The sequence below is a fragment of the Diprion similis genome, chromosome 2, assembly GCF_021155765.1.
Source record: "Diprion similis isolate iyDipSimi1 chromosome 2, iyDipSimi1.1, whole genome shotgun sequence".
In the NCBI taxonomy this organism is placed as follows: domain Eukaryota; kingdom Metazoa; phylum Arthropoda; class Insecta; order Hymenoptera; family Diprionidae; genus Diprion; species Diprion similis.
The window spans coordinates 13566891-13578514 of NC_060106.1; the positions used below are offsets into that span (position 1 = coordinate 13566891).

Consider the following 11624-nt stretch of genomic DNA (forward strand, 5'->3'; position numbering starts at 1 on the left):
AATGCATAGGGAGCTCCATGTAGATTACAACACCCAAATTTCATGCAAATGATCAATTGTCTAGGCAAATTGTAAAAGCTATAATATTACAGCGATATGATGATATCATAGACTCAAAATACTGAAAGAGGTAATAATGTACATACATTGTGTGTGACTATACCACACTAAACAGTTTAATTTTCTTGGTATTGAAGTATTGCAACTTTTGGTTCATATTAGCGCGCTAAGTACCGTGTTTATTCATTATTGATGATAAAATAGATTAAAAAAAAGGTAAAATGTGTTTATAACTTTGTAAAAAAAAATGTCGGTGGTTTTATGTTGCACTAATTTTCGGAGTATTGTTTATTTTACATGGGAATTACGGGAAGTGTACGATCCTGGTAGTGGCGTATGTTAAAGTAAAGATTGAAAATTTGAGTTCACTCTATTAACATTCTTCATAAGCTGGTTTATCAACAGTAAATTTATTTCGCCATATTCTGAGATGGTTCTAGGCTAATGATCATTTGCCTCGAATCTTTTGATAAGACAATAACAATGTTCGCATCACACGTTTTATAATTTGAATGTTACTTTTTCTGTAGAATTTACAAATTTAAATAATTTTATACTGCATCATGCGACATAGTAACTAGGTACTATGTCTGAGTAAATTATATGTAAAATTGTCAAGATCCTGCAACGATTTAAATTTCCCTGATAAAGTAATATTAATATATCAAATAAAGAATCCTAAGTAATTAACAATAAAGTATTCGGCTTGAGTTATCAAGGATCAAAGCCAGCATTTTTTCTTATTTTGTACAAACTAAAATGGCCGAAAGAAAGCTACATATTCATGTAATCAAAGCTCTCGAACCAGTCGTAATGACATTTGCATTCAGTTTTATATCATTACAAAAGTTCGCTTTCAACTTTCTTTTATTATAAATAATGCACGACGAACGTTTATTTACAGGAACGGCACCAATCCAATTTCAAATTTATATACTTCTTTAATATTTAGTAGACTATTATTTACAATAACTTGCTACAATATATCAATTCCTCCATAAATTTATAATAGAAGTTTGCATTTATATATTGAATGGATAGAGTAAATTTAATGATGCTGGATTTGATTGAAAACTCTTCGACGGAGCTCGATAATATCAAGAAATGAAAACAGAGCATTTTCTAACTATTTTAATACCACTGTAATCAATTCCAAATCTATGTGGCCCGTTTATTCTTCACTTTAACAAATCCTAAAATTACGAGATGTGATAAATTTATGAACTCGTTTACTTTGTTTCAAATTTTAACACATGTCAACTTAAAGAAACCATAACATTGTCATATCTATAACTAGTCTGTAATTATTCACTCAATAACCATACCGAATCACACGCATCCATTCATCGTCAAATATCTATAATTTTCAGTACGATCAGTCTTAAGGCTGCAGTCTGTCATCAATTCTATTTACACAAGGGCATATTTACAAGGGTTTTTGAACTAGGGGAAAAACAACAGTTTTGATGTAACATTCCTTCAAACACTACACTATTTTTATGGCATTGTCGATGTGTAGCTTTGATATCGACTTTTTCACTCGCAGTGCTGTAAGTCGAACAGCAGGATTTCGATGCCAGCATTCTGTCATGACTTTACTCAGTGCGAGTAGGACCTAAAAATTAACGAATTGGTTATACACAAGATTTTCTGCCAACTTTTCAAACCAGATAAATTCAGTTATTTCATCATACCAAGTTTACTTCCTTTGTAAATCATTTCAATTAGACTTGAATACTTACAGAATCATTTTCCCATCTCGTAGGTATTACTGGACGCCTCTTTTTGACAGAAACAGCTAATCTCATATCTTCAAAGTCTGGATCACTAGGTACAGCGTCATGATAAGGCAATGCATATGGCTCAGCCGTAGACACTTTGCCGCCAGTAGCGCACCTCCTGCATACTTCCCATAAAACGAGTCCAACTGAATACATATCAGCCATTTTGAAGGAATCGAACGAAGTGGTGTTCAAAGTCTCGTCTAAGACCTCGGGAGCCATATATCGACGTGTTCCCACACGTGTATTCGGTGCTATGTCGATCTCTCCGCTTTCGCTATAAAAACCAATAGATTCAATGATAGTTAAGAATAAAAGTTGCCAAGGACTTAAAAGGAATGTTTGCAGCCATGGTTAGAAATATTAGTACTAGGTTCCTAGAAGCAACTGGTTGTTGTGCAATATTACCTTATAAATCTTACAGCAAGACCAAAGTCTGCTATTGCGCATTCGCCGTTTCTTTTAACTAGAATATTTCTGCTCTTTATATCTCTGTGTGCTATTGCTGGCTTCCCTCTAGTGCCAAATATCTCTGTATGCAAATGTGCGATGCCTGAAGCAATTGACAAACAAATTGCCAATAAGGAAGGATGATCTAGAACTGTAGTTTGCAAATAATCGTGTAGCGAGCCCCTCTCGTGATAATCTGTGATCAATAACATTTGAGTCCAAGAGCCGGTTCCTTTGATATCAGCAGCAATGAAACCCAAAATGTTATCGTGTCTCATTAGAACGGTTTGATAAATTTCTGTTTCTCTAAACCATGATGCTTCTTCCAGGGTGAAGAATACTTTGACCGCAACTTTCTCTCCTCTCCATCTTGCAAGCCACACTTCACCGTATCTTCCTCTTCCGACACACTGGGACAGTGCCAACTGCTTGGCGATTGTTCTTTGCACCAAAAGCGGTAAGCCTGATCCTGAACCACTACTCTGATCAATTAGATCCTTGAGCGTTCCCTGCGAAGGAACCAGGCATGGTCCACGCTCTTTCCGCCTATACCGGCGGTACATTATGAGAACAGCGATCAGAAGTATCATCAAGCAAACCGACAGCGAGATGGCCAGGACAATCAGTGTCGTACTTGATGATATGACTATTGGATTTGGAGGTACAGTGGGCCGAGTTGTGTATGTTGGAAAAACACCTTGATTGCATAACGAGGTGTTGTTGCAGCATATTATGTTTTTTCCATTCCAATGTGGGACCAGGGAACCCTTACATTGCATGAAACCTTGTTCTCCGGGAGGTAAGCAGCCAAAAGAATACTCGGAAACGTATTCTTTAATCTCATTGTCCCATACTTCTTCGACGACACTAAAACAGTGTCCACCCGGTTTTCCCTCGCACGTACCATTTGGCTGGTTATCTGGGCAGTGACCTTCGCAATAACATGTGATCCCAAGAACTGAAATCAGATTAGAACACTAGTTTGAAAAGACGAAGCTGGAATTACCTAGTAACGTTAATGTAACGAAACATCAGAGAAAAAATCATTATTGTGCAACTTATCATGACTTTCAAGGACTTGGCTCTTTAGAATATGAGTATTTTTCGTTTGTCATGATTTACTGAGACAATCGAATTAACGATTTTTTCTAAATATTCATCGTTAGAGTAATGTTAGGTACTAAATTCTACCTCATTGAAAAATACTGGATACAAATTCAAACGTCGTATTAAAAAAAAAGTAACTGAAATGTAGAATTAACATTCATCTTCTAGTATGATTGAAAATTTGATGCTTCATGTATTAAAAAAAAAAAAAAAAAAAAAAAAAAAAAAAAAAAAAAAAAAAAAAAAAAATTAAAATTAAAATTAAAATTAAAATTAAAATTAAACAAAGTCTATAGAATCAGTCAATATTTAGTTTCTTGATAAATTTTCAACTGATTATTATCCGAAATATTTGGAAAAAAATGGAACGAACCAATTCGTTTAACTTCAATGATCTACCTAATACAATAAATGGGATAATTTCAGTAAAAAAGAAATGATACGAGCTATATACAGTGATGAATATTCACACTTCGTGTTTGAGAATGCATTGTTACGATTGAATGCAATCCCGTTTGCATTATCCATACAACAACCGTTACTTGCAAACATCCCTTTCGTCGGAGAAAACAGAATATTTCTAGTATCGCATCGACGAGCGATCCCAGCGGTTGCAACAAGTTATAACTGATATTATAAGTTGTGAACTAAGCGTCGATCTCATTACATCGGTTCGTCGCCCCTTCTGGAGCAACATATTGGCGCCAAGGGCGCCAAGCCATACAATAGGTTACTTGTACAAGACGACGAATGAGGATCGCCAACGTAAACTCTTCAACTCTATGCGTTACGTGTTTCGTGCGAGTGTTACAAGCGTTGAATCTCAAGTGGTCCATGCGGGTATACGGCGTTGAAAAATCCCTAACAACGATCCTGTCACGGATTTTCGTTCGTATAGTGTACGGCCGATTACGAATTTCGGGTTACATAGGAGGCCGAAATTAGTAACGTTATCGTAACGAAAAATTGTTACTTTTCAAGTTTACAGAGACTTTGAAGTAGTTGAGTTTTCAAACCATGAATACGTTTATTGAATTTTTGGCATTACTGAAATCGTGAAATAACGGTTTTTTCGAAATTTGAATCGTTATAATTACGTTACTAACTTCAGCCTCGTCGTGGTTATGTGTATGTACAATGTACGTAGACATTCTACAGTACGAACGTATGGGACGCGATCGGGTTTAAAGGTTTTAAATGGAGTTGGAGAGAAGGAGAAATGCCCCGATGAGAGATATGCAGGACTAAGTGGTGGGAGAGGGAAATAGAACGGGTCGAACCGAGATAAATATAATTAAATGATAATTGATCATGGGAGAGTTGAGACTTGAGGTTGCTTGACAAGTTTCGCGTGGGCGTGTGCCGGGCGCGTTCTACACGAGAGAGGCGATCATCTCCTCCCGTTATCAGAGTTGAAAGGTGGGAGAGAACATCTCGAAATCTCGAAATCTCGAATACCTAAAATGGTATAACCGGCGGTGCAGGATTACTGGTGGTGAGATTACCATATACGTCGAATAATACCTTATACTACCCAGCTTTTTCATTACGTACCACCATCTTTCTCTCATAAATTCGTCTTTTTCCCCTCATATTGCATTCCTCCGTCGACCTTAAGATTAGTCTTGGTAATTCTTGTCAATGCAGCCTTTTATTCGACTCTTCTAATTTTTACTACTATAACAGATCTCCGGCTAACTATGAGATACAATCCGTTGCCTTCGTGAGCGCTTTCACGTAGTGGAAGTTATTTTAAAATTCAGGTGCCCGGTACTCTGCGATCACGTTTAACTTTTGTCATTATTTTAAGCGCGAGTTTTGAATTATTCGTACGTGCTTTTTCCCATTTTCTGAAGGTATTGTCAAGCCAATGGATTCCCAGTGCTCGAACTAAGTATACGAGAATTATTATTCTCCGAGAACGGAAGACTAAGAAAGAAGCATGAGTATATACAAACGACTACATTCGTGCGTATTATCTCTGCGTCGACTGACTGCTGACAGAATTTACTCCGTTGTGTCTATTTATATAACATCGAAATATCTGAATGATGGATCGTCTTCTCTATTCATTCACGTAAAGTTCTTCCAGGTACACACACACACACACACACACACACACACAACCACATATATTCTTGAAAGCTCTATTATTACGTAGATTACAAACGACGCTCAAACGTGAAAAATAGTTTATTTATTATTATTTCGCTTTGTCTAACAGTCAAGACGATACCTACGACTTGAGCATATTGCATACGTTGTATAATTCGTAGATCACACTATTACTTGAATCACTCTCGTAGTCACGATCACGTGTGTTGTACATACATACACAGCTATGATACATCTGACGATACTTGATTCTTTTTTCGAATTCATGAAGTAAACATCGCACAAACAGATGTACATCAAAAAGGCTCAAATGTTTCCGGTTATTTTTAAAGAATATGGCTCAGCGTATACGTTTCTTTGCTATAAACATTATAGGAATAACGCGCAACGCGTTTCCATACGTACAGAGCGAAAACGAGAGGGAAAAACAACGAAATAACGAGTAATTAAATCGGTTCGCTATTATATCTACACACGTTTCATTTAAAGAATTTCGCTGAAATCCAATACAACGTGATAAAGAAAAATCAAATAAAAAAGAACACGTATACGTGTTGCACAGATTAGATCATTAATGCAAATATTTTGTTTTTCCCCCAACAAGTTTATCTCGGATGGTTCACGCACATACAAGTACATACATACATTCATACGAATCAACTTTCGCTATGATCGTTTCAAAGAGCGAGACGAAACAAGTCCACACAATTTGCGAAACAATTTGTAGGCAAGGTAACTTACAAGGTAACCCTAACTTCTGTTACTCCAATTATCAAATTAACGATAAGTGAAAAGAAGATATATGTAAATTAAAAAACGGGTACTGAGGTGCTTGAAAATTACGCTGTACTGTAATTATAAAACTTCCTTCAGGCAGTGCGTAGGAACTGAATCTAGGTCCACGCAAGTTAACCCGCGTGTATCGTAGAGTAGATTTCCGTAACGTGAAAAAGTGGTGCCGCTCTTCACTTTCGTAGAATTGCGCGGTTAAAAACCAACAAGGCACATGTGCTGCGGCTTGAGCCTCATCGTCAGTGTGAACTTATAGCTCGATACGTAAACGCGGGCGGTAGGCGGTGAGTCTAGCAATTTGCACACTTCCCAGGCTCGTATTGCGCCGTCAGGATCGTACCTAGACGGCAGGGATTTTTTTCTTTCTTTTTTCCTTTTCTCAGTCTCCTCTGTATCCTGCGACAGGCAAATTATTCGTGGCGTATCGCGTGACGTGCGTGTGCCAAGAAACGACGTATCATCATACGACAACGATAATATAATTGCTATATCTCCTGCGACAAACTGTCTCGTTTCACGCTGCGTGCGGACGCTGATCTACGCACACCTCTTCTTACTACGCGGCTGCATCGCACAGCATCCTCGGTGCCAAAAGAGGAGTGAAAGAAAACATCGCGGGCACACCTTTCCCCGTAGATCTCGTGGAGAACGTTTGGTTCTGTAACAACGCGAATTAACCTCGTTGCAACGGTGTAATTGTAAGAAATGTCGTAATTTGTTTATCGCCACTTTTTTTTCGACAGTTTGAAATTCTAGAACGCGGTTCGGAAGTTCACTGACTTGAGGCGTGTGTTTCGACGAGATGGGGAAACACGGAGACCACCATAAACGAGGAAGTCTATCTCGAGAGGTATTTTCCGCGTTCACGGATCGAACTTGCGCGTGTAACTCGGTGTTGCTGTTGTCCGATGGAGCGGAGATGGTAATTGAAGTAGTAATTACGCCTCGATAGATTCCGAGATGACGATTCGACGACGGTCCGTCGGACGAATTTCGGACAAAGTCTACGGCCGCTGTTTCCGCCGCTACTCAACTATTCGAGATGTAATCGAGCTGGTGTCTTTCTCTCCGTCTCGGGATCGCCGTAAGAACGACAACGACGCGAACATCTGTCTTCCGACGGTATTCGAGCGGAAGTTTAACCACCGAATAACGCGATTTCTACATCGGTCTACTCACCTCCCGTTGTCCTAGCGATAAGAACACCAAGTCCGATCCACAGGCCGTATTTACACCGCCGCCGACCTGAGGTACCAGCAGGCAACGCAGCCATTTTCTACAATCCGGAGCACATACTTCACTGTCCGTGACGTACCTCTACTACTTACTCACTACCACTCAACGTCGAGGCGAACGAGCCGTGAGGCGCAGGCCAGCCAGGCTAGTTCTGTCGCTCTCTCGACGCTCTCTCGACTCCGTTCGGCTACCTCGACGTAGGACGTGGTGGGGATCCGAGCATACGGCGGTCCGAGGAACGACGACGCCGGTTCACCAGGGTGGGGAGATTCTTCCGAGGCGAGGACGGATTCTCGGGGTGGTAGGGCGAGGAGGTGGTCGCCGAAGGGCGAGGGGCGAGGGGGGCGGGATGGGCCCGACTCCTCGGGGGCGTCAAGCGACGGCGGGAGAGTGCGGCGGCGCCCGCTGGGCGCCACTGTGCCGCGACGCCGCAGAAACTGGAACCCGGAGGGCCGAGATCACCGTTGCCGATGTTCCAGGAGATTTCAGGCGATTTGTTCGAGTGCCGGAGGAGCCTCGGGATGACCAGGCTCCGCCTTGCAATTATTTACAATGATTTTTTAAACTCGACGTTTACGAGCTGGATGAATGGCAGGATTTTGTCTTTTTCTTATTCTTTCTCATCGTCATCATCTTTTTATTCTTCTTCTTCTTCTTCGATTTGTAATATCTGTAATTCTGCGTAGGTAGGATATGCCACTGCCACTGCCACCGCGTGCCGCGCTGCTGCCTGATCAAGGAATTTGAATTAGTTGACCCTGGATATGTTGATTGGTTTATACGCGCAGCATCCGATATCTTTCTACATCGCCAGATCTATCGTATACTTATATTATTTACGTTTTAAACATTCGTGTAGGCTTTTTTCACCTGTATATGTTCACGTAGGTTTGCTGTACATACAACCCGCGTGCCGAAATCGTAATGGGAAAATCTTCTAGTACCTGCGGTGCGTTTTACCTATTACTACACTCGTTTGCTACGGTGTCGTTGGGTTTTTTTTTTTTTTTTTGTTTATTTATTCACTCGCTCCTTCCTTGTTCATCTCTCTTGGCACTTTATGCATCCTTTATACAATAATCCGAACGGAAATGACAACTGCATTCCGCACTTAGGTGTTTACATGTATAATAATATACTCTGTTCACGTATAGGTATTATACTCTGAGCACTCTTGAGCGAGAGCAACTAATATTTATTTGAAAAAGAAAAAGTAAATAAAAAGAAAAGAAAAAAATAACTCCCGCAGTCCCGCGTCGCGGGATATATGTAGTATAAAGTATACGCGCGGCGAGGGAATTCTACTGGCGCCTCATTCACCGTGGCATGGTACACATATGACCACGTGTACGCCTGTGTGTGGTAGTATCGGTATGACATGGCACGCATACTTGCAAGAGTTTCTTCGGAATGATTTGAATCTTTGAAAGTTTAATATATCTGCGCCGGCATAATACAGTGGACTTGAGTAATTGGCATGACGACAAAATGCTCGTTAAAAGCGGTACTCTAAACATCATATTATAGGATTGCGTTAGGATTGGGAAAATTATAATAATTTACCCTGTTATATGTGTAACTGTAGGTAATAGAATTAAGTGAAGTGCGCAGGTATCGAAGGAACAACGCTTTACCTGCCTGCCATGCGTCTTCGTGGGATATAATAATTCAGTTTTCCGATCATCTTTTCAAACGAACGATCAACGCGTAGTCGGTCGAATGTCGATTCACGTCACAGTTCGATAGCAAAATAGATAGATGATGCGCGTGAAGAAATCACTTGGATATAAATATACCATTTCCAACGAATTGTATACTTTTGAAATGGTGGCACCGGAGGCTCATCCGGGTTTCTGCAACGCTATCGACCATTTATATTATACTTCATACCAGAAAGGTCTTTAGTCACGATGAAAAGAAAAAAAAAAAACAGCGAAAACACCTTCATTCGTTAAAACCCCGAGATCTCTGAAGAGACTATAAAGCGATTTGTAAGATTTCTAATGCAGAGTCACTGAGCGGATGATCTATAGGAATTATAAATCCACGGATCAATTCGGGGTAAACTCACTTGTCACGTTCAAGTGAGACAAACGAAAAAGTTTTGCTACCAATTTCCACGTTTCTATCTCGCTCTTTGGCTCAACTTTAGAGCTGTTGCTCAGAACTAACGAGATACACGGGCAAAGTGAAAATGATTCATGAAAATTTTCCATAGTAAATGACCTCGACTAAAGAATAAACTATAATCGCGTGTAAACTAATGAAAAGTTTTGTGTATTTTTCTTCTTTTTTTTTTATTTACTCATGATACTTACCAGCGGAGCTTAGGGTTCACGTGAAAACGTTCAGCATTATATGCACGCTGCACATCCTAATTGCAGCCAATTTGAAGTTTCCGCTCAACAGTTACTCGTATCTTAATCGAATTTTTCTGTACAAATTTATCACCGCACACGAAGACGCAGCGGGATTCGTAAATTCAACGACTTTATATTTTCCTGTGCGGGTGCTAATTCAATATCTTCTCCACTCATATATTTAATTCCAATACGGCTTCTGACCTGACACATTCTCACACTCGTTTATGTACATGTACAAAATAACTGCACCGATACAGAAACGGGCAACGAATTACGTGTTCACATTCAAAGTAAGGCGTGCACGACTAAAGTCATGAATAGTATAGCGGGGTTCCAATTATATGCCGATAAAAATTTACGAATAAAAGGTACGATAATCGCTACACAACCGCCGAAAAGTACGGACAATTAATTTCTGTGTATCCATCGTGAAATTAATATTTACGTGTACATGTATACATTCTACTTACATAACAACACATTTGTACAGATAAATAAGTACGCATTGTCCATGTAGCGTATAATCAGTGTGCATCGTATAGCTGCTACACACGCAGATAATCGTTCAAGACGAGGAAATATTAAATGCAGATAAATATCGTTCGGCTGATCGTTTTGCAGTAGTGCGATGTCGGTAATATTTTCATCTCTCTCTCGAAAATTGCGTGTGTTTGTATAATTCTGAAATAAAAATGATTGGTGAGTTACAGTCGATTAAATTTTATTTGATATTTTCGTTTTCACTTCTGCGGTACGTTTGATCGTGCGAATCTTAGTTCGTAAAATTCGAACACGTTTCAGTGTTATAACTGTACACATTCTACCCGCGTATTGTGAAACGTGAACATATATAAGTGGGTAGGTACTGTTTGAAATCGAAATACCAATACTTGCACTACCGCAACAAATACTAACGATGCTAACGATGGAAGCAAACAGCCATCAATCACACGAAGAAACAAGACGCCAAAGCTCTAAATCTACAGATAATGTGATTATAAAAGCAGAATAATTTACACTCGTACCGACGCGTGGTATACTTAATTGTGTTTTATACACATAGTATAACAAACATTATTATACCTACTCGGCACGATCGGAGGATTTGCTCGATCACAACATTCTAATCGGCGACTATCGAATCGGATTTACGCATTGTAATCCATCTCGTGTAATAGCCTGTCAATCGTCGCTGGTACTATCGCCTCGTGACAACTCCAATTTCGTACGATATTATCGCCGCGCCGGAAGTATAAGCTTAAGCGAATTCTACCCACTGCTGCAATGTGTTTAACTGTTAATGTTTTTACGACCAGAGTGTTGGCCAGGACGAAAAGTTGGCCAGAAATAAGGAGAGAGGAAAATACGTCGAAGAAATAGTTATAAATAAATAAGTGTAGGACATAACGCAGTTGAAAGACGACACCGAACTGCCTTCAAACTAACACGCGTTTAAACGATAGTATATCCTACACTGCTGCAGGTATAACAGCAGGTTAATATTACCAGTCGTTCCCAAAGCCCAATATGCAGCCTACCTGTCAAACTATTTTTATGCCACCCTACACCCTGCACGCTAATTCGGTTCACTAATTTCACAAAAGAATTAGGCTGCACGAGACCGAGGAGAAGAACGGTGCGGACGAACCGTAAATACGTAGGTTTACCGCTAGTCGTCTAATCTACGCGGCTTACGATTAGCGTGAATCTGTAAGCCTGG

General features: G+C 39.8%; 1 protein-coding gene across 1 annotated transcript; it reads right to left on the minus strand.

Annotated features, from left to right (window-relative positions):
- Nucleotides 1-301: 301 nt before the first annotated feature.
- On the minus strand, nucleotides 302-7725 carry LOC124412329 (bone morphogenetic protein receptor type-1B-like). The gene is made up of 4 exons (XM_046892113.1): nucleotides 7485-7725; nucleotides 2250-3249; nucleotides 1803-2118; nucleotides 302-1675 (listed from the first exon to the last, which is right to left on the minus strand). Exons 1-4 carry the CDS (start codon nucleotides 7576-7578, stop codon nucleotides 1547-1549), a joined length of 1539 nt encoding a protein of 512 aa, XP_046748069.1. The 5' UTR covers nucleotides 7579-7725; the 3' UTR covers nucleotides 302-1546.
- Nucleotides 7726-11624: the final 3899 nt, after the last annotated feature.

Excerpts from the sequence above, each read along its gene's own strand:
- LOC124412329 (XM_046892113.1), bottom strand. The coding sequence starts at position 7,578 with ATGGCTGCGTTGCCTGCTGGTACCTCAGGTCGGCGGCGGTGTAAATAC. Across the intron at positions 3,250-7,484 it reads TATCGCTAGGACAACGGGAG|TTCTTGGGATCACATGTTAT; the intron begins GTGAGTAGACCG and ends ATCTGATTTCAG. Across the intron at positions 1,676-1,802 it reads CGAGATGGGAAAATGATTCT|GTCCTACTCGCACTGAGTAA; the intron begins GTAAGTATTCAA and ends GTTAATTTTTAG.